This window comes from Carica papaya, chromosome 1 (assembly GCF_054855325.1).
Source record: "Carica papaya isolate Zhongbai chromosome 1, ASM5485532v1, whole genome shotgun sequence".
Taxonomy (NCBI): Eukaryota; Viridiplantae; Streptophyta; class Magnoliopsida; order Brassicales; family Caricaceae; genus Carica; species Carica papaya.
The window spans coordinates 27,867,005-27,887,655 of record NC_142309.1 but is presented as its reverse complement, the minus strand read 5'-3'; the positions used below and the strand labels follow the sequence as shown (position 1 = coordinate 27,887,655).

Below are 20,651 nucleotides of genomic sequence, written 5' to 3'. Positions count from 1 at the left end.
TTTATATTATTTAAAATTATCTATTAAAGTAAATAGTTTATTACATATATTATTTTTAAAATAATCTTTATTTTGATAAAGTAAAAAAAAAATTAGAATATTTATGTTAAATATAAAGTTATTTCAAAAAAAAAATAAAGAAATAAAATATATCAATTGAAATAAATAGTAATAGAAATAGATTTAAAATTTCAACAAAAACTATTTTTATTATTTTTTAAAAATTGTTATTTTTAATAGAATTAAATATAAATATAGTAGTAAAATTGTATTATTATTTTTTTTTTAGTTTATTCCAAACGTACAATCTTTTCACTTTATAAGCTAAAGTTTGGATACCAAAATATCAACGTGCAAATTCACGATTACAATATAAAAATTTTAAAAGAAAATATGAAATCTAAATAATCGAATTCATATTAAATGAAAGATATTAGATCTGTAACAAAAGCGTATTTAAATTTATAACGAAAGAAATATGCATGTTCTATAATAGATTTTTTAAATTAATACATAACTTTTTTTAGTTCTCACACTTTCTCTATTTCTAATGACGAGATATCAGAATAAGAAAACTCTAAATATAATTTAAAAAACATAACCGCTTATTTACAAATAAATCTTACATGAGAATTTTTTATATTTTTAATTTAATTCATTATAAAATATAAAATATAAAATTTAATTTCTACATATAAAAATAAAACTCACACTTTAATTTGATACATTAAGATCTAATATACATTGATACAATCTCTTTTAATCGGATCTAATTAATTTAATAATTTTTTATATATAATAATTTATACATATAAATTTACATGATAAATTTAAAATCCAACGTCCGAAATTTTCCAATTACAAGTTACAAAAAAAATAACTAAAACAGCCTCACTTGAAAATTTCTTAATGTGGCTAACTTATGACGTATAATTAATGCTTTAACCAAGAAATTACTGCTGAACTAAAGAAGAAAAAATTACTGCCGATTAAAGAAGCATTTAATCAGCTTTCAAATGAATACAATAAAATGGTGTCATAAACCATACAAGTCACTTTTCTTTTAAACTTTCTTTCAAAGTTTCAACTAGTGCTAAATTTCTAGTTGTATTCCATTCTTACTTCGAGTGAAAAACTTGGCAAATCCATTCCGGTTCTTCTCAGAACTGACGTGATCCGATGACAAAGCAGATGAAATAGACGAAGAAGCTGATGGTGGGGATTTCCCATCATTCTTATTTATTGAACTTTCATGGGGGACAACTTCTGTATCATCTGAATTTCCAGGTGAAAAGGCTTCACTAGAATATAGCTTCTGTTGTTCCCCGCCCATGCTAGAAATCAATGATCCTGGACCAGAGAATCCGGGTAGGTTTGATGTGTCGATCAGGAAGTCTTCGAGTGTTGCGAGAGATTGCAGTTGCTTGTTAAGAGATGCTATTGTTTTCTGACAGTCGGCAAGTTTTCCAGCAGCTACGTCTATGCTCTCCTGCCATACCCAAGTCCCAGGGTTACGTTTTACTTATTTGAATGTGGTAATAAAACTACAGTACGGTAAAAATGCAATCCTGGAAGGTACAAGTTAAGATATTCAACCTGTTTTAGCTTGGCTTCATTCTTTGAACTAGTAATTTGCCAGAGCTCAACTTCCTGTTTTTTTCTTGATAGCTCTTCCTCTAATTCCTGACACTTCACTTTAATTTGTGCTGAAGAGGACCTCTCCTTGTTCAAATCAGCTTCCAGTGAATTACTTCTCATGGACATGGACTGAGCCTCCGCCTCCAAGGTAATGAGTCTGGATTCAACAGAATGCTTTGCTTCATTTGCCACCAAGAACCCTTTTTGAAGCTCCTCCAACTCTGATTCAACCTCACTTAATCGTGCTTGTGATGCCTCAAGACTGTTCTGACTTTCATTTAGAGCATTCCTGAGTTCAGCTTTCTCTGCTTCCACCTTCTCCAACTTCTCTTCTAGATCTGTTGCCCCATGAATCATAGTTTCGAGCTCAAACCTCAACAAAGTTATTGTCTCATTAGCTTTCCTGAGTTCGGCTTTCTCTGCTTCCACCTTCTCCAACTTCTCTTCTAGATCTGTTGCCCGATGAATCATGGTTTCAAGCTCAAACCTCAACAAGGTTATTGTCTCGTTGGCTTTAGCAGAAAATTCCAATTCAATTTCAGCTTTCTCTCTTTCCATTGTCTCCAACTTCTCTTCCAACTCTGCTGTTCGACGAATCATGCTGTCCAGCTCTGCTCTCAATGAGCTTTCTGTGCAATTTGAATTCTTGGCAGCAGATTCTGATTCTTGCTGTTGGTTCTTATGCTGTGTCTCAGGCAATGCAGCAAGTCGCTCCATCTCAAGAAAATCATCCATGAGACCAATTTCAATGGAAGAGGTTGGGATATTTTTACTTCCAGCCTTTTCATTTCTGAATTGATCGAGCTCAGCAATCAGGGCTGATGCCCATGAATCAGAACAACCAGGCTCACACTTGTTTTGGTCAATGCCACTCATCTTTCGGCTATCAATATCCAATGCATCAAGCCGTTCTCCGCTGTCTGATTGACTATCTGTGAGAGATTCAACATAAATTGAGGATGCACCAGTAGATCTATGATCATTAATTGAGGCTGATTTACTGGCCATGGCTTTAAGTCTCCGGCATTCAGCTTCAAGCTTGGCCACCTTCTTTATGCTCTCTAAATGTTGCTTGCTGGCTGTTTCAGCTGCTTGGGCGCTTAAATCCCTCTCAATTGTCCTGATTTCTAATTCCTCAGACTGTGATAGGAGCTCAAGCTTGAGGACTGAATTTTCTTTCTCCAAAGATTCAAGTCTCTGGCGAAGGTCAGGATCACTATGAGCTGGAGATTCAGATAAAACAGCATCTGCTTTGTTCTGGAGCTCAAGAAGCTGGCTCTCAAGTTCAAATTTGGTAGACTCCCACTCACGAGTCTTTTTCATAACAGCTTCATGGATTTTCTGCTCCTGCTCCTCTCTTGCTTGTCTCAGCTGCCTAACACATTCTTTGACAGCCCCGTCAAGATGGGTAACCCGGTCGTCAAGTGTTGAATTCTGCTGAACTGCAGCCTCAAGTTTTTGCTTTAGTACAGCAACTTCATTTTCAGCATTCTCCCAGCCTAAAAATTAGGTAGCAAACGATTTGGAACATAGAAAGAAAAAGAAACGGGGAAAAATTAAAAGAAATAGCAGACGGTGTTTGAGTCAAATGCAATAGTCTGATACCAGCAACAGCTTCTTCTGCAACTTTGGCATGTTGCTTAACTAGGTCATCTTTGGCACTAACATTTACCAGAGCAGCTGATAACTTCTCTGTCAGTCTTCTTATGCTATCATCAACATCTTCACCATTCGACATAGTTTTTGATGTCACCTCAGGTGATTGATTGTTACTATTAGGAGATCCCTTAAAACCCTCCATCTAAAATGACACAAATAAATAAATATTAGAAGCAGATGAATGCAAATTCAAATTCATGAAATTAGACAATGGTGGTTCATTCAATTATTAAAGATCAAAATAAACATATAAAACATTGGTTACTGCTAACATTTACATTGGTCAAAATGAGGATTCTGCCTAGGATGTTGGGCTTTATTTCCTTGTATGAAAGAAAAATTTAGTTTTATTTCCTAAATTTGCATATATTTTATTCATAACAAATGTAAAATTAGCATGCAAAAAATAATAGTGAATACGGATAGAATTTAGAAGTTTTTGAACGTTGTTTTATCCTGTTCACTATAAAATTCTTTTTATTTGTATTTGATTATCTTAAACAAAGACACACACATACATACTTTTACGAATAAACATGTCTAGCAACATGAATTTAGAAAATAAAAACTAATAAATATTTTTATGTACCAAATGGAGCCTTAATATTCTTTTTTCATTATTCATGTCTGGACGCAGTGCATTTAGTTAGTTACGGATAAATCCTGGCCTCCCTTCTCATCAAGAAGTTATGTTCCTTTTCAAAATGATTCTTGTAAAAATGTTGCACTCTCATTTCCACCAGACCTATTCTACACCTGGATGACTTCTTTTATTTTTTATGCACAGCTGACAACCTAATCCTACACTTTGATAAAGCCCTAAAAGATTCATGAGAAATGCTGATAGAACCAGAACATTCATCAGCATGATAGGTTCGTCTTCATCCTAAACCACACACATAGAAACATGATAAACTTAACATTCTAACTGCATCGATTGTGCCAGCTTGGATGGCAGACAAACTATAGTCTGCCAGAAGTATGTATGTTCTGATCCTTCTTTCTGCACAGATCCATCAAAGCACCTTAAAAGACTACCTCAAAGCACTACAACAACTTACTGAGCCTATCTAGCAGCTGTCGTACCTAGTATCAGCAAATTTTGAAGAAAATACTTAATCACAAATAGAGTAGTTAAAGATGTTTATGGATGATTCATTTTCAACCAGTAATAAAGAGAAACAATAAAGCAGATTTAACTGCTGCAACAAATTTAATCTTAAAAAGTTTGTGAACTAGACCAGAAGGGAAAAAGAAACCACCAGTCTGGGTAGCGCTTTGAGTGACTGTTAGAGTTGCAGTGAAATCCTCATTAGAGTATGTACACTCATATGCTCTTGACCTAAAGGAACTTGATAAGGATAAAGAAAATTAAGCAATGTGGAAAATATAACAAATAGAAAGGAGAGAGACGTTTGTCCGAACCAAACTCCCCCAAAGAGTACAGAGGAAGAATTATGTTTATCTTTTCCATTTTTCTATATTTATTTGTCCTAGGAAGGGATGCAGAGAAATTATAAACTCGAGAAAACTGTGGGAATAGCTCTTTATGATCAAACACCTTACGAAAAATTTGAATGAAATAAGCAGCAATTGTAATTTAAAACAAGGAAAATCTGTAGGAGTGAAATGTCAATTAATTAGTATTTGATACAAAGTCAGTTAATCAAGTTAATTTAAGAAACAATGCAACACATTGAAAATTTTCAGAAACTTCAATGTGTAAACTCAGAATTGGTGATAAGAGATGATAGTAAATCACCTGATCATCAGAATATCTCTCGGAAAGAGAAGATATTGATCCAGAACTCTCGGTTTCTCCTGGGATCCTCTCAGAAGATTTTCTCTTCCACAACCATTTCCTTTTCTCCATGTTGAGTTCCAATAGTACAATAACACCAGCTACTGCATCACACACTACTTACCTTGACACAAGAAAAATGCAGGCTGCTTGTCAAACAAAACTGAAAAGAATACTAAAATCTCCTATAGAGTCAGGAGGAAAAACAAAGAAGAAGCACAAAATGAACACCCAAAGAAAAGCCAATACTGTTTTGCTGATAATGAACATTTGAAAAGGGATAAGGCAAGGCCTTAAAAAGCAGAAATACCCAACCTTCTCAATTGTCTGCATGATTAAGAAAACAAGATGAGTTGGCTTATCAAATTCTCAGCTTTGCTTCAAATCCACCCCAATTACCAGCCAAACTCAACAATAATATGTGATATTTATTTTAAGGACCCAAATATTAGCATATAGAGAAACAAGTAAAAGAGTAAAATACATTTGCCAACAAACTTACATGCAGAATGTGAAGGAATTAGTAGGGCAACTAACAAATCCAGTACTACCAGTAAAGAGCAGGAGATCACCTGGAAACCCATTACTCGAATCCCAAAATACGAACTACCCATCAGAGGAAGAGAACTCAAATCTTGCAAAGAAATCCGCCCGAACAGAAAGCTAGATCAGAATCAATGAAACAGTGGCTACTGACGAAGCACGATGACCGGAAGTGAAAATACCAGAAAACCGAATGTAAAGAATCCCAAATACGAATGACCCACTCAAAGCTAACAGCTGAAAAAGCCCTAGAACTCTTCTTGCCAAACGTAAAGGGCATCAAGCATAAATAATAAACTATATAAAACCCAAAAAAGAAAGAAGACTCAGAACAAATACCTTTGACCGGAAACCAAGAACAGTGCAGACAACAGATGAGGAACCAGAAATAAATGAAAAACAAAAGATTGATTTCAGATTCAAGTTTTCAAAAAAGAAATAAATAAAATATCAAGTCTGCAAAAATTCTGTGGAATGTCAGCTGATATTACAAGTAACATAAGGGAGCTGATAATGTGGGTTCTATTTCTTGTTCTGCTGTTCTGTAGCTTTACCTTTTCTCTTTTCAAATAAAATAAAACAGTGAGAGAGAGAGAGAGAGAGCATGTGCTGGTGAATGAGCTGAAGGACAATGTGTGACCTCAAAATCAACTTTTCAGCTTTTTCATTTTTCTCTCTTTAAAAATTCAAATTCCTTTCCCACTCTTTATTATCATTATTATCACTTTTCTACGTATTTTGAAAATGGGTTGCAATAATTCCCGCCTCTGTGAGTTGGGTTACTTACAGTAATGGAAATCAATACGTAATTAATGCTAATTATCATTTTAATAACGTTGCAGACTTCTGTTGCAGGGCGGAGGAGAGAGAGAGAGAGGGTCTTGAAATGAGAGACGTATTATATCTTTACTGTGTGTCTCTAGTTTTGATGAAGTATATAGCTTGGTTTGTAGTGTTGCTTAGAGGAGGAATCTTACGAGAAGGCGCCGCTTACGGTGGACTCGCTTGCGTACACGTTGGATTTGATGATTTCTTGAGATGCATGTCAACAACTTTATCCGACGGTCAATATTGCACCATCACCCTTGGATACCTTTGTGATATATATCTATATAATATTATATAATAAAATATCATATATTTTTACTTGCTCTCTCAATTTAATTTAATTATAAAAATAGTACGTAATATAGTTATATAGTTATATATATGCATTACTAATAAGCCATAATTTATAACCTAATCCGTAATTTATTAGTACATTATAAATTTCTCACCAACTATCACATCTTAAACTCTCAATTAACTAAAATCACATTATTAATTACGATATTAATTATGATAAATTATCAAATTAATTAGTGAAATTTAACATTTATTACAAACTTGAGATATCTAATATTTTTTAAAAATTATAATTTGATATCTAACAATTTTTATTTATTTAAACGCTTATTTTTTTAATTAAAATTATTAATTTATATTTAAACACTTTTTTTTTTTTGAAGGCCGACCCACCACATTTTTCTTTTTCTTTCTTTTTTTTTTTTTTGAAAAATCACATTTTTGGCTTATATATAAATTATATATATATATGTATTTTAATTTACCAAAATTACAGTTAATAATTGCTGAAGAATCCCTCCAAAAATAAAATTTGAAAAGAAAAAAATTGTCCTCTTCAAAACTCAATATCTACCGTCACAAGTCATGTACCAGAGAGTTTTCATTTCCATCCATAACATTTTTATTTGCTTTGAAGAAATTAAATTTAATGTGAATAATTGAGAATGAATGTATATAAGCTATATATATATATATACATACATACGAGTTATAAATATTTTATTACTTACCCTTTTTTTATATAATTAATTAAAGATAGATATTATGATCATCCTATTTGGTGGGTGCATGTGATGCATCATATGCATGCTATTACTATTTTCTCACATGCATGCATGATGCCACTAAGGACTTTTGAGTACCAAGAATTATCATACTAATTGAACTATATACATACATATATATATATATATATATATAGTTTTCACTTCACTATCATATACCTCTATATATCTATACGTATGAGTATATATAAACTCAGTGTTGGTTACTCGTGAACTGCAATGTCATCATGAGAGTACACACCGATGGGCCATGCAAGAATTTTAAAGGAAGAAATGAAAAAAGAGGGACAAGTTTAATGTCAAGCACCATAAATGGGCACGTACTACTTTAAATTGGAGCCACATCCATATCCAATCTGTTCAATTTATACATCAGAAATCAGAAAGTGGTCCTGCATGGTGGTGTACACACACACATATATATATATACACACACACACACACACATATATATATATATACACACACACGTAGACATGTCCAATATATATGTTCCGGATGAATGATGGCATATAATTTGGTTGAACTTTGGAATCGGGAAACAGAGCAAGATTTGGCCTATTTTGTGCCATAACTGCGAATTTTTACTTCATACCATGTATGCTAAACACCCATGTACATATAAATATACAATATACATATGTGTGTGTGCATATACATACACACAGTATGTAATGCATTGATAATTGGGGTTGATGGGCGGCGGGCTGTCTAGTGCCAATTACCAAATGAAAGGGCCTCTTTCACAGAATATTGTGAACGTCCTTCAAACTTTCCACGGAGATAAGAAGCATATGGAAAACGTGGGCGTTTACGAATTTAAATTTCACCGAAAATATAAATTTTAACACTTTGTAACATCTTATGAATTAGTAATAGTCGTCATATAATATTTGATTAAATTGAATTATAAATTTAACTCGTTAATATATCAATAGAGCTGTAATTAACTAATTATGTTAAGTTTGAACGAGTCTATCACACTTTTGGGTGAAAAAAATATTTTATATCAGTTAGATTTCGTTAGTTAGTGTAATCACAATCGGTTAAAAACTCTATGTAACCTGTTTACGGTAAAAAATAAATTAATATCAATATCACTTATATAACCAATCTCTATATGAATTTTAATATATATATATATATAAGAAGAACACATTTGACCTAATTGAATTGTAAATTTAACTCGTTAATACATCAATAAAGCTGTAATGACCCAATTATGTTAAGTTTGAACGAGTCTATCATACTTCTGGGTGAAAAAAACGTTTTATATCAGTTAGATTTCGTTAGTTAGTGTAATCACAATCGATTAAAAACTCTATGTAACCTATTTACAGTAAAAAATAAATTAATATCAATATCACCTATATAACCAAACTCTATATGAATTTTAATATATATATATATATAAATAAGAAGAACACATTTGACCTAATTGCTTTTCATTTCAAAATTTTGCGTAATATATACTAACTAACCTTATTCTAATTTTATACGAAAATAGACATAAACTCAAATTCTATTATTTTTTATAGTTAAAAATATAAATGTATTAAATAAATTAAACTCTATTTTTCTTAAACATGACGAGGCCCAAAGCAATGGAAAAGGAAGGCCCATGTATTATGTTAACATTGTCGGGCCGGGTTAGTTGTCGTTTAGTCTTTCGCATACCGGGTCGGGTTGTGGTCCGAATACGACCAAATAGGAAAATACCATTTACGTGTCTTTTGTCACCATTCTCTTATTTTCTTCCACCGCACATTTACAATATTATTTGTACACAAAATCAAATCTCTTTATAATTTTCATGAAATCATGGGGAGTCGTCATAATTTACACTTTGAAAATTTTGGTTGACGTGGACAAATCATATTGGATTCCAAAATTGTTGATAAACTAGTTTACTAAAATTCGACGGCTGGGATTTAACCCCAAAAAATTTGGGAGTTCAAAATTGGTCATCACTAATTTATTAGAATGTGATAATTGGGTTTTAACAAAGAGAAAAAAATTCAAGACTCGAAATTGGGTGATACGTAAAGATTAATAATAAGAACAAAATTTTTAGAACAATAATATAAAATTATTAAAATATTGAACCAAAAAAAAAAAAATGGTTGGTAGAAATGAAAATTAAATTGTGAAGAAAACATTATCCCGAACGACACAAGCGAGCGTAGGTAGACGTGGGCATTGTATTTGCCTGTCACTAAGATTTCACACCACATCCACATCTCTCGCTTTGATCTGAACAACACACGTTAGATATACCTCGAGTCTTTCTTCTCTCTTCACCATTACAAAGATTTACACTGATCTCAAATGGCTCAGACCATGTTGCTCATGCATTCTACTCATGCCGCTCTAGATCTCAAGAAACAATCTTTGCTCCACACCCAGCTCAGGATTAAACCATTTTCTCCTCTATTTTTCAGCCCACTTCCCCCTTCATCATCATCATCTTCTTCTTCTTCTTCTAAACCATTCACAACTCTTGCTCTCTTCAAGTCTAAAACCAAAGCTGCTCCTGCTAAAAAGGTATTCATTCCTTCATTCCTTCTTTCCCTTTTTTGGGTTTTTGTTTTTTTTTTCTATGTATATGTGTATATATATATGTATGTGTGTGTGTGTGTGTGTGTGTGTGTGTGTAATGACTTATTACTTGACAGGTTGAAAAACCCAAGTTGAAAACTGAAGATGGTATCTTTGGCACATCTGGTGGGATTGGTTTTACCAAGCAAAATGAGCTCTTCGTTGGCCGTGTTGCCATGCTTGGTTTTGCGGTACATTTCTTCTCTCACCAATTTCCTTCATCTCAATATGACTACTTGTATATAGTTTATGAATCATTTTACCCATGAAAAAAAAAAAAAATTTATTTTTTTCTGTGTTTTATGGGATTTTGGAGTCTTGAGATTCAAACTCTTCCGACTGAAACTAGACCTTTTTAGCATAAATGGTGGAATTCAATAATATTTGCAGGCATCATTGCTTGGGGAAGCCATAACAGGGAAAGGAATACTAGCACAATTGAATCTAGAGACTGGAATTCCCATTTACGAAGCAGAACCGCTTCTTCTCTTCTTCATCCTCTTCACCTTGCTCGGTGCAATCGGAGCATTGGGTGACCGTGGAAGATTCGTCGACGACCCTCCCACAGGTCTGGAAGGTGCAGTCATCCGTCCAGGCAAAGGTATCCGGGGAGCTCTCGGTCTCAACGAAGGAGGTAACATATATACACACACACAACATACATACATACATACATACATATATATATACATATGTGCTTTTATGTAACGACTGATACCTGACCATGGAGGTTTGCCATGTTTTTGAAGGTCCTCTGTTTGGATTTACAAAGGCGAATGAGTTATTCGTAGGGAGGTTGGCTCAGCTAGGTATTGCGTTCTCTTTGATTGGAGAAATTATAACAGGGAAAGGAGCTCTTGCACAGCTTAACTTCGAGACTGGCATCCCCATTAGTGACATTGAGCCTATTGTCTTGTTCAACGTTGCTTTCTTCTTCTTCGCTGCTATTAATCCTGGTACTGGCAAGTTTATCACTGATGAAGATGAAGAATAGATTTCGTCGTTATGAAATATGTGCATCTCTTTTTTTGACCTCTCATATCATATTACTCTCTCTTCTTCTTCTCCAATACTGGATCACATTCTGTTCAAACAAAACAAAGCAAGGGATTCTTCAGGCTCTCTTTCAATAATAATAATAATAATAAATGAATCTAAAAGAACTCCAAATAATATAAAATTTTATGAAATAAGTAAAAAATGAATGAATTTTAAAATATATTACGAGAATATAATATAACACAGATCAGCTGAAAAAAAATATTTGCTCTTAGAAATCTATTCGTTTTTTGGATTTGGAAAATACAAATTTTTAACAATAATATATTAAGAATCTCTTATAATAATAATTTACGGACTCGAATAAAATGTATTTTAATGACTAAAAGTTAGATAGGGTGATTTACAATATTAATATTATTTTAATGGGTCAAAAATAAACTATGATTTTATTAAAAAAAACATAAATTTAGAATAGAAGAGATTGAGTAAATGATAAACATGTATATGTATATATATATATATAATTTATATTTTAGAAGGAAACTTAGCAATAGAAAATTTTGAACTATGATCTTCAATCACTAGGTTAAATTAACCACACATCAACCATTCCAGCACTTCACTATATTTAACAGAGGAAACAAAACGGCGTCGCTTAAGGATGCAGAAAATCAATTTTTCCAACCCACCTCTTTTAATCCGACGTCGTATCTGTGGGTTAAGATGTCCCCAAGCAAATCATCGACTATGGTTTCTCTCCACGAATTAAAGGAATGACACGTGTCCTGCCCACCGACTACTGCCGTGGAATCTCATTATTTTACCAATCAATCGATCAATCAATCAGTCTGATTGTATTTTAATTAAATCTAATTAATTAGTTAAATAAAATTAATTAAAATCCCTAATTAAGGTTTTCTTGCTTCTGTTGGAAACCGAGTTAGCTGATCGCACCAGACAAGGACAGACAAAACACATCTTCCCTTTCTTCTCCTTTAGCTACTCTCCCCTTTCAATTTGATTCTTTCTTAGACCTTCTTCTCCATACCCACCCAGAACCCTTACCCCATCTACTGTTTTAACAGAGTGATTGACTCCGGAGGCTTGACCGCCGGGGACGCCTTCCTCACCAACCACTCTTCGGTTAACACCTAAATCCCCTTTCTCTCTCTCTCTCTCTCTCTCTCTCTCTGAAATTAGTATTTGCTGACCCAATTATCCTCTCCTCTTGCTCGTATCGTAAACCCTCCGAGACGCGATCGCAGCCGTTGATACTTAGTAAAGCATGGAGAAGTCTATTTCTGTCAGAGGCAGTCAACTTGAAGGCAATCCTTGCTACTCGTTTTCTTCTTCTTCTTCTCAAAGACATGTTAACTACAGGTATTATTTTCATCTCGCAGAAACTGGAATTGGGGTTTTTCCCCTGATTCCTGGATTTGATTGAACTTTGCTCAACTACGTATTCAAAGTTGATAGTCTTTGTGGTATGAGAGAGTTGGATGATTCAGATGGGATTTGAAGTTATGGGTGGTTCATTTTCGTTTAATTTTGATACAAAAATTGGTAGAATCTAATGCTCCCAGTTGGTTGTAAATTTTTTTTTTTGGCCTGTTTGGAACATCAATTTTTCTGTTTTGTTTTTACATGTCCAATTGGCGTGCTGATTAGTTTTCAACTTTTGATAGAAGCTTATAAACGGTAAGAGAGAGAATGAGCACAACGATAGGCACTCTGTTTCTTTTTTGAGGGTGTGGGCACTTTTTCTTATCTCTAATCTGTCTGATTTGCAAAAACAGGAATTACGTCTTTGGTGTGATTGCTGAATTTGATGCAGTGCTTCAACTACATATTCCAAGTTGAAAAGTTATATAGTATGAGAAAAGTTAGGTGGTTTAGATGGGAAATTAAATTTATGGATATCTCATTCCTTGATTGATTGTAATAGGGGAAATATGCGGAATCAACTGTCTCCAATTGGTTATTTTCTTTAAGTCTTGCTTTATATTTCATGTTTCTATATTTTTGTTCCATAAGAAACAATTTTTCCATGTCCCAATTGGATTTTCTCATATTTTTATGAGAGCTTATCTTTTGGGATCAAAAGTAAGAGACGGAATTGGCATATGAAGTAGACTTTTTAACTTGAGAATAAGACTGAATACTTGGCGCTAGGATTGAGGAGGTACTTATTAATCTTTATCTTTTCTAATAATAGAAAAAATTACTTTCAAATCATAATGTGATATGTTCTGTTGTTTTGTCAATCAGTTTGTCAGTTTTTTTTAATAGAAAAGCTAATTAGTTTGTGTTTTAAGGGTTAATTCTTTTTTATGAATCTTTGAGTGCCATTCTGGATGCTGAAATTACTGCAGTAGTGTCTAACTGAGTGATTAAGTGGGATGCATAACATATCTACTTGTATGAATATGATACCTATCTTCTTGTTGATCTTTGTTACTTAAGACACGGCCCAGAATTCAGCTTCTTTTCCCCATTAATGATTAACAAACTTTTAGGTGTGTCATGGATATTCATTGCATTATATGTTTGATATTAAATTTGTATACAAGTTTATCTCCTCGAAACTATTAGCTTTTCAATCCAACCTTTTCTTTTCTAATTGGACACAGTGACTAGTCAATTTATATCTTTTTGGTAGCCTTTTACAGGTCAGATGGAATTATTAAAAGGGACATTTAGAGTTGCTCAGAAAACATGCCCCTTAGGGTGCTTGTAAATGGTATTTGTTCTTCACTGGTCGTCATCAGCTCACTCTTATTTATGTCTATATGGAATGTAAAGGTTCCCTCTTCTAGGATGCTCAATTGGAATGTGTCTTCTCGTTTTTCCTTGTAGAGAACTTGATAAGTTTTATATGAATTTTCCTAAGCTTCTCCATGCATTAGAAAAAATGTCATTAGTTTCTTTTCTTAGTGGGCGTTTGAGGCAGCTGTAATTTGTGTTGTGAATTTCAAAAGTGCTGTTAAAATAAATATTTTCTAAGAGTGCTTTTAATCAAAAGTTGTTTGGTGTTTGGCAGAAATAATATAGAAAGTATTATCACTTTAAAAAAAACAGAAGTTTTTGTTTAGTGAAAATTACTTTTAAGATTTTAAGTGTGAATTCCAATTAAAATCTAAAGCTATTTTCTAAAGCTACAAATTATTACTTTTTTGTGTAAACCCATTAAAAGCAGATTTTCGTTTTGACCTTTGCTAAAAACACTTTTTATTGTGCCTGTTTGGTTGCAAAAGTGATTTTGAAACTTAAAAGCCAAAGCCAAAAGCTGCCCAAACTGGACTCGTTATCTTCCTTTTGATGTGGAATTTAAAGCAATGTCCCAGTTCATGAGTTGTTCTTGCATATCTATCTTTTCAAACATTGATTATCGGACCCAATAAACCTGAAGTCCAAACTAACCTGACTATATAGTTGAGAAAATATAGCCATCAATAATAACAAACCCAAATATTTGACCAACTCGATAATTCAAATGACTTGAAATTTGTAATAAAGTGGCTCAAATTTGATACAGGTCCGCCTTTTTTAGTTCTTTACCTATTCTTTTTCCTTTATGTATATTTGTTAAGTTACATATTATATATATATTTCACAGACTGCTTCTTGGATCTTGCTATCAGTTACTCATGTTTTGCGCACAAATTTCTTGGGTATAAATATGGAATGGTTTATATTGATGTCAATGTGCACAGTTTCCCATTTAAGAATGAGTTTGTTATTTTAATTTTCTTTGCTTATGCCTTTGAAAGGGATCTTTTTTTTTTTGGTGATGGGATGAGGTCCGTACTCAGAAGGGGGAGCTAATAATATCACCTTGTAATGATTCTGCATGGTCTCTGATAATGTTATAAACACCTCCAGTTTTTTATTTATCTTATCCATGAGATGGTGTTGTTCTAAATTAGAAAGATGACATTATTTCTTGTCAAAATGAAACATATTTTGCTTGCGATATGTATGGAGTAATTATCTTTCTGTCACTTCTGAGCAGTAAGGATTTTTGTTTTTTAATCTTTTGGTTGGTCTCATTTTATATTTCCAGAAAATGAATTTTGCTTGTTTCTTACAGCTGCGGTTCTTGTGGGTACGAGCTGAACCTAAGCTCCTCCAATCGCAACACCTCAACTATTGGCTCAAAATATGGAAAATCTATAAAGAGAGGAACCATATCATTCTTTACCATTGACGAGAGCAGATTTACTCAGGTTGATGAGTTCAAGTGTTTCCCCTACTTTTCCAAATTTTCTTGGAAACTTTTCGGTCGGAGTACCAAACTTTTGTGCCGGAAGTGTGGTAACCATATTGGCTATGCTTACAAAGATAAACTCTCAGCATACCCACTTATTGCAGATGGATCAGATTCATCTTCTAGCAACGACGTAGGTGGGATAAAATATGACGTTAGGATCCGTGCTCTTCAGCCTTCTTCTACACAGGAGTCTGGCACTCCATTTTTCGGGTGATGACCTGGAGCAAGTTTCTTCATTAGTTAGAATCCTCCCAGTGGGTATTAACAGATTTTCTTGTGAGATACATGTATAGAGGTTTGAGTTCCTTCCTATTCATTTGTTTTTTTCTTTTTGGGTGCTGCGTATTTATCCTCATTTTGATTGCTTGAGCTAATCTGTACATATGGTAATGTTACTAAACTGAAATCTTTGTGGAACCATGAGGCGGGTCGGCACTAACCACAACTCCAATGGTTAGTTCCTTCCCCCTTTACCAAGAGCATTATGGCCATGTGAGTTGATATATTGGCTAGTGCAGGAAATGGTAATTTTAGCCAAAGAAAGTGGGAAAATTCTTTGGAGTTTTGAAGGGAGCTTAAAATGGCTGACAGTATGAGCATTGTTGATATCCAGTTTTCAAATTCTGATACATATATTTTTCTTGATTTAGTTCGTAATATCTGGAGTCATTTTTGGTGTATTCAGTTTTTTTTCTTTAGATGAGATTCTAAGATTTGTATATTTCTGTTGTTTTACATGATATTATTAGTTTTTAACACTAATATTTTCTAATAGCAATTATTTTTTTAAATTATTGACCTTTAAATTCTTACACATACATTTTTGTAAGTATAGAATGTGTAGAAGTTGTTTCAGAAACTCTTGTTATGTAAAACAAGTAATTATTAAAATATAATTTCTGAATTATTTAAAAAATAAACTAAAATTACTGAAATATTGTAAAACATAAATAAGTGCGTGCAAATATGAGAACTATACTTTTGAATATATATATATATATATATATATATAAAGTGTAAAGAATAAAATTGTAATTAAAAAAAATAAAAATTAATTTAATAATATTTCAGAAAACTTAAATATGTAAAGTAAGTAAACCCATTATTTTTCCCTGAACTCGTTATAATATTCAAGTGCGAGTGGCACGAAGATCAAAACACGGAATCACGATGCATTGGTTGAAAAATCATACATACACGACGATCTCAACGTATATATAATAATCCAAAAATTACACATATCTGATTTCTTGCTATCATAAATACAGAGAGTTCCGGGACAGGATGAGCATTCAATCATGGCCTACATCTCTGTACTGAAACTTATCTTATCTGTTTACTGTTTCTTTACACTATTCATCTTATGCTCTACTGCTCCCGAGCTCTGCAATTTCCCTGCGATCTTTAACTTCGGCGACTCTAATTCCGACACCGGCGGATTTTCTGCTGCTTTATTCTCTCTCCCTCCCCCCTATGGACAAACATTCTTTCACATGCCCGCCGGCAGGTACTCCGATGGTCGCCTCATCATCGACTTCATAGGTATATATACTACATTCCTACTTACTCTACTAACCCATTTCTATTGAGGGTAACCATGAGGGTTGAATCTCGTGCAGCGGAGAGTTTGAATCTGCCGCATCTACAGGCGTATCTTGATTCCTTAGAAAGCAACTTCACACATGGTGCAAATTTTGCCACTTCAGCCTCCACTATCAGATTACCAAACAGGGTATTACCCTGCGGCAGCGGCTTTAGTCCCTTCTATCTAAATGTCCAGTATGGACAGTTTCATCAATTCAAATCCAGAGCAGACTTCATTAGAACTCGAGGTAATTATGGGTGTGTGTGTGTATATATATATATATATGTATGTATGTATTCACTCATTTATAATACCCTTAACTATCCTTTTCAAATAAAGATAATAGCTATTTTATAAGAATTATAATATATAAGTAGGTTTTAAGTAGTAACTAAGCAGTACTTTTTGTTTAGGGGACATATTCGGAAGTTTGTTGCCAAGGGAAGAAGATTATTTGAGAGCTTTATATACATTCGATATAGGACAGAATGATCTCGGCGAAGGATTCTTTCGTAACAAGACCATAAAACAAGTTTATGCATCTATCCCTGATATTATCAACCAGTTCACTGTTGATGTTACGGTAATTCATTCATTCTATATATAATTATATATATATATATACACACACTGAAATACAGGGACACATATATAATGGGATTGAATGCAGAATATATACTGGGTGGGAGCCAGATCATTTTGGATTCACAACACGGGGCCCGTTGGCTGTCTACCTTACATTTTAACAACGTTTAAAACCGCCGGGAAAGACTCAGCCGGGTGCGCAAAGGCTTACAATGAAGTAGCTAAGTACTTCAACCTTAAGCTGAAGGAAGCCATTGGTCAACTCAGAAAAGAACTTCCTTCATCTGCATTTACTTACGTTGACGTTTACTCTGTCAAGTACTCTTTATTTACTCATCCCAAAAAATACGGTAATTATCTTAATACCCATCTCATGCTATAGTAATTATATGTTCAATTATTATATGTTTATATATTTATATATGTATATGTATGTAGGTTTCGAATTGCCTCTGGTAGCTTGTTGTGGTTATGGAGGTAAATATAATTACAACAATGAGGTTACCTGTGGGTATACATTGAAGATGAAGAATGGAAGCGAAATAGTGGTGGGCGCATGTGAAAAGCCATGGAAGCGAGTGAATTGGGATGGCATTCATTACACAGAAGCAGCTAATAAGTTCGTCTTCAACAAAATTTCTACAGGAGCTTTCTCTGATCCTCCTCGTCCGCTCAAACAATCCTGTTTTAATCCTAGCTAATTATATATATATTATAAACTTCTTAGCTTTATAATATATATGTATTGTATCAACTCTACCTACCAATAAATAAAAATACTCTGGGTGATTTTTCTGGGAGCATTTAATTGCATGTGAGTTTGGAGTTTGACGAAGAAAGACAATCAAAGAGACAACACCCTGGTGCGTAGAAAAGAAGAAAATGGAACCCGGAGTTCTGATTCTTCATGTTATCATTTTGAATTCACAAATAATAGTATTATAATTTATAGAATAACATATTTCAAGTTTTATTATTAAATTTATGGCAGAAGTAGGAGTTTTTATAGATCCTAAACTGGATCCAATCTGACAAAATCAACCTGATCTGAGAATCGATTAAAATCAGACTATTTTAATTTTGATTCAAAGTGGATCAGATTATTATATTTTAGTCTACTTTTGTCTGGATTGAAACTCAATTTGAAAAAAAAAAAAAAAAATTAAACATCAGGTTTATCATTAGTGTGTACATATATATACATATATTATGTAGAAGATGATCAGTTTAAAGTTGAAGCTAATTGAAGTAGAACAGATTTAACTATATATATATATATATATATATGTTGTCAAATTATGAGGAGTCCAAGCCCGTAGAACAAAGAGCATGTACTGATAAACATAAAAGGTTTGAATAAATATATACAGTATGTCTTTGATGAAATCCTGAAGAGTTCAATTTCAAACAAGTAATTAGAAAGAAAAATGATAAACATAAGAGGTGTTATACAAGGAACCAACAAAAAGAAACTAAAGATAGATAACATACATATATATATATATATATGTGTGTGTGTGTATATATATATATATATATATGGTAATTGTCATTTCATGATAGATATATGACGATATAGTAGTTTGTTAGATGTCGGAGAGGTGTGTTTTTACATGTGGGTGGTTTCTTTCTTCTGCTATTATTTATCTTAAAGTAGAAAAAAACCATTCGTGGAGAGTCTCACTGAATTTGGACTCCTTTCATCATATCAACTCACCCACCAGCTTGCCCTTCCACCGACATTCATCTATACACACACACACACACACACGCACACACATATATATATGCACCACTCTGTATCGATCTGCTTATGGCCTTCTTCCTATCCATATTCTTATACTTGTTTTCTTTTTTCTTTTTCAAATTTTGATTTAATTTCTTAATTTGGTACTTAAACTGGTTTTAAACATATAATTTCTGCTTTTATTGCTCTTGAAGATCTTAAAGAGTGATTTGAATGTCATTTGCATTTCTTTTATGCTTCAGTTTATTTATGATTAATTCCGTTTTTCATTTTATACAAAAAAATATATATATATACATAATTAGTATTATATCTCTCTTTCTTTTAAACATATAATCGAACGATTACATAGTTGAAGTAGATTTATTTTGTTTAACTTCATATTGTATGTAAAACTTGAAAGTTAATGAACTTAAATTATCTAAAGATGCATGATCTTACTTTCAATGTTAACTAGTTCATATATTAGATGTCTTTACAAGAAGTTGTGATTAAATTAATTTTGTTTTTTTTTTTTTAAACTCAAAATGTTTGGACTATACATTTTTATTTTTTTTTTCTTAAGTTAAATAGAATTCACATAATAAAAATTAGAAGAACACATTCTTTTGCACGAAAGCTTGAGATTAGTTAGGCTTGATAGTTAAGAATGAATACTTGAAGGTCGCTTATAGTGATGGCTAGACATTTCAAATGGACCCTCGTGAAGTTGAAGCCTTGAAACTTCAAGATAACTTAGGGAAGATGGATGACTGCGACTTTCAAGGTCAAGGCTATTAAGGCATGCGGGAGGAAGTCTACACACTTCAGGCAACAAGAGATTTTCCACATAAGTTTTAAAGAGTCACGTAGCTCTCATTCTTTCTTTATTTACTTAAGGGAATTGCCCTTTATAGATGAAATCATGTTCTTCTATGCTAACTCTTTTGCTGAGTATTAGTTATAAAGATTTTATGAAGATTTCTTTTTCTTTGAGAAGGCTTAAGAAAATCATCGAGGCTTCATCCCCTTTAAGAGATTATCCCTTTAAGTATTAAGAGTCCATTTCTTTTTAAGGTAAATCTTCTATGATCACCAATAAAGTAAGTGCTGAAGGTTCTCTATTTTCAAAGGGGTCACCCTTAAAGAGAGTATATATTTTTTGGTCAGTACATAATCTATCAGTCTTAAATAATTAATGAAACTAATTATCCTAAAAGTTAAAACTAAAGTTTGTGTTTATATAAAACAAGTCCAATTAATTATTTATACGTTAATACACTCTCTTATATGTAAGATCATTTGGCTAAAATTATAAATCAAGTATAGAAAAA

General features: G+C 32.9%; 4 protein-coding genes across 11 annotated transcripts; 3 read left to right on the top strand and 1 right to left on the bottom strand.

Moving 5' to 3' along the window:
* Positions 1 to 983: 983 nt before the first annotated feature.
* LOC110813501 (filament-like protein (DUF869)) lies at positions 984 to 6,189 on the bottom strand. Of its 7 annotated transcripts, none has more exons than XM_088207820.1 (6): positions 5,981 to 6,189; positions 5,671 to 5,787; positions 5,060 to 5,222; positions 3,244 to 3,439; positions 1,597 to 3,137; positions 984 to 1,489 (listed from the first exon to the last, which is right to left on the bottom strand). In XM_088207820.1, exons 3-6 carry the CDS (start codon positions 5,168 to 5,170, stop codon positions 1,094 to 1,096), a joined length of 2,244 nt encoding a protein of 747 aa, XP_088063946.1. In that variant the 5' UTR covers positions 5,171 to 5,222; positions 5,671 to 5,787; positions 5,981 to 6,189; the 3' UTR covers positions 984 to 1,093. The 7 variants fall into 7 exon arrangements, with proteins under 7 accessions (XP_088063946.1, XP_088063954.1, XP_088063950.1 ...); XM_088207828.1 differs by having other exon boundaries at positions 5,060 to 5,214; XM_088207824.1 differs by having other exon boundaries at positions 5,671 to 5,732.
* A 3,581-nt stretch (positions 6,190 to 9,770) lies between these two features.
* NPQ4 (Chlorophyll A-B binding family protein) lies at positions 9,771 to 11,179 on the top strand. Its single transcript, XM_022040755.2, has 4 exons — positions 9,771 to 10,095; positions 10,227 to 10,340; positions 10,540 to 10,783; positions 10,899 to 11,179. Exons 1-4 carry the CDS (start codon positions 9,880 to 9,882, stop codon positions 11,141 to 11,143), a joined length of 819 nt encoding a protein of 272 aa, XP_021896447.1. The 5' UTR covers positions 9,771 to 9,879; the 3' UTR covers positions 11,144 to 11,179.
* Positions 11,180 to 11,327: 148 nt separating this feature from the next.
* Positions 11,328 to 16,212, top strand: LOC110813621 (uncharacterized protein At4g08330, chloroplastic). 2 transcript variants are annotated; one of them, XM_022040835.2, is made up of 3 exons: positions 11,328 to 12,531; positions 15,242 to 15,377; positions 15,523 to 16,212. In XM_022040835.2, the coding sequence occupies exons 1-3, from the start codon at positions 12,437 to 12,439 to the stop codon at positions 15,553 to 15,555; spliced, it is 264 nt and encodes an 87-aa protein (XP_021896527.1). In that variant the 5' UTR covers positions 11,328 to 12,436; the 3' UTR covers positions 15,556 to 16,212. The 2 variants fall into 2 exon arrangements, with proteins under 2 accessions (XP_021896527.1, XP_021896525.1); XM_022040833.2 differs by having other exon boundaries at positions 15,242 to 16,212.
* Positions 16,213 to 16,455: 243 nt separating this feature from the next.
* LOC110813477 (esterase-like) lies at positions 16,456 to 18,394 on the top strand. The gene is made up of 5 exons (XM_022040640.2): positions 16,456 to 16,963; positions 17,041 to 17,253; positions 17,420 to 17,589; positions 17,677 to 17,941; positions 18,030 to 18,394. Exons 1-5 carry the CDS (start codon positions 16,720 to 16,722, stop codon positions 18,290 to 18,292), a joined length of 1,155 nt encoding a protein of 384 aa, XP_021896332.1. The 5' UTR covers positions 16,456 to 16,719; the 3' UTR covers positions 18,293 to 18,394.
* The last annotated feature ends 2,257 nt before the right edge of the window (positions 18,395 to 20,651 follow it).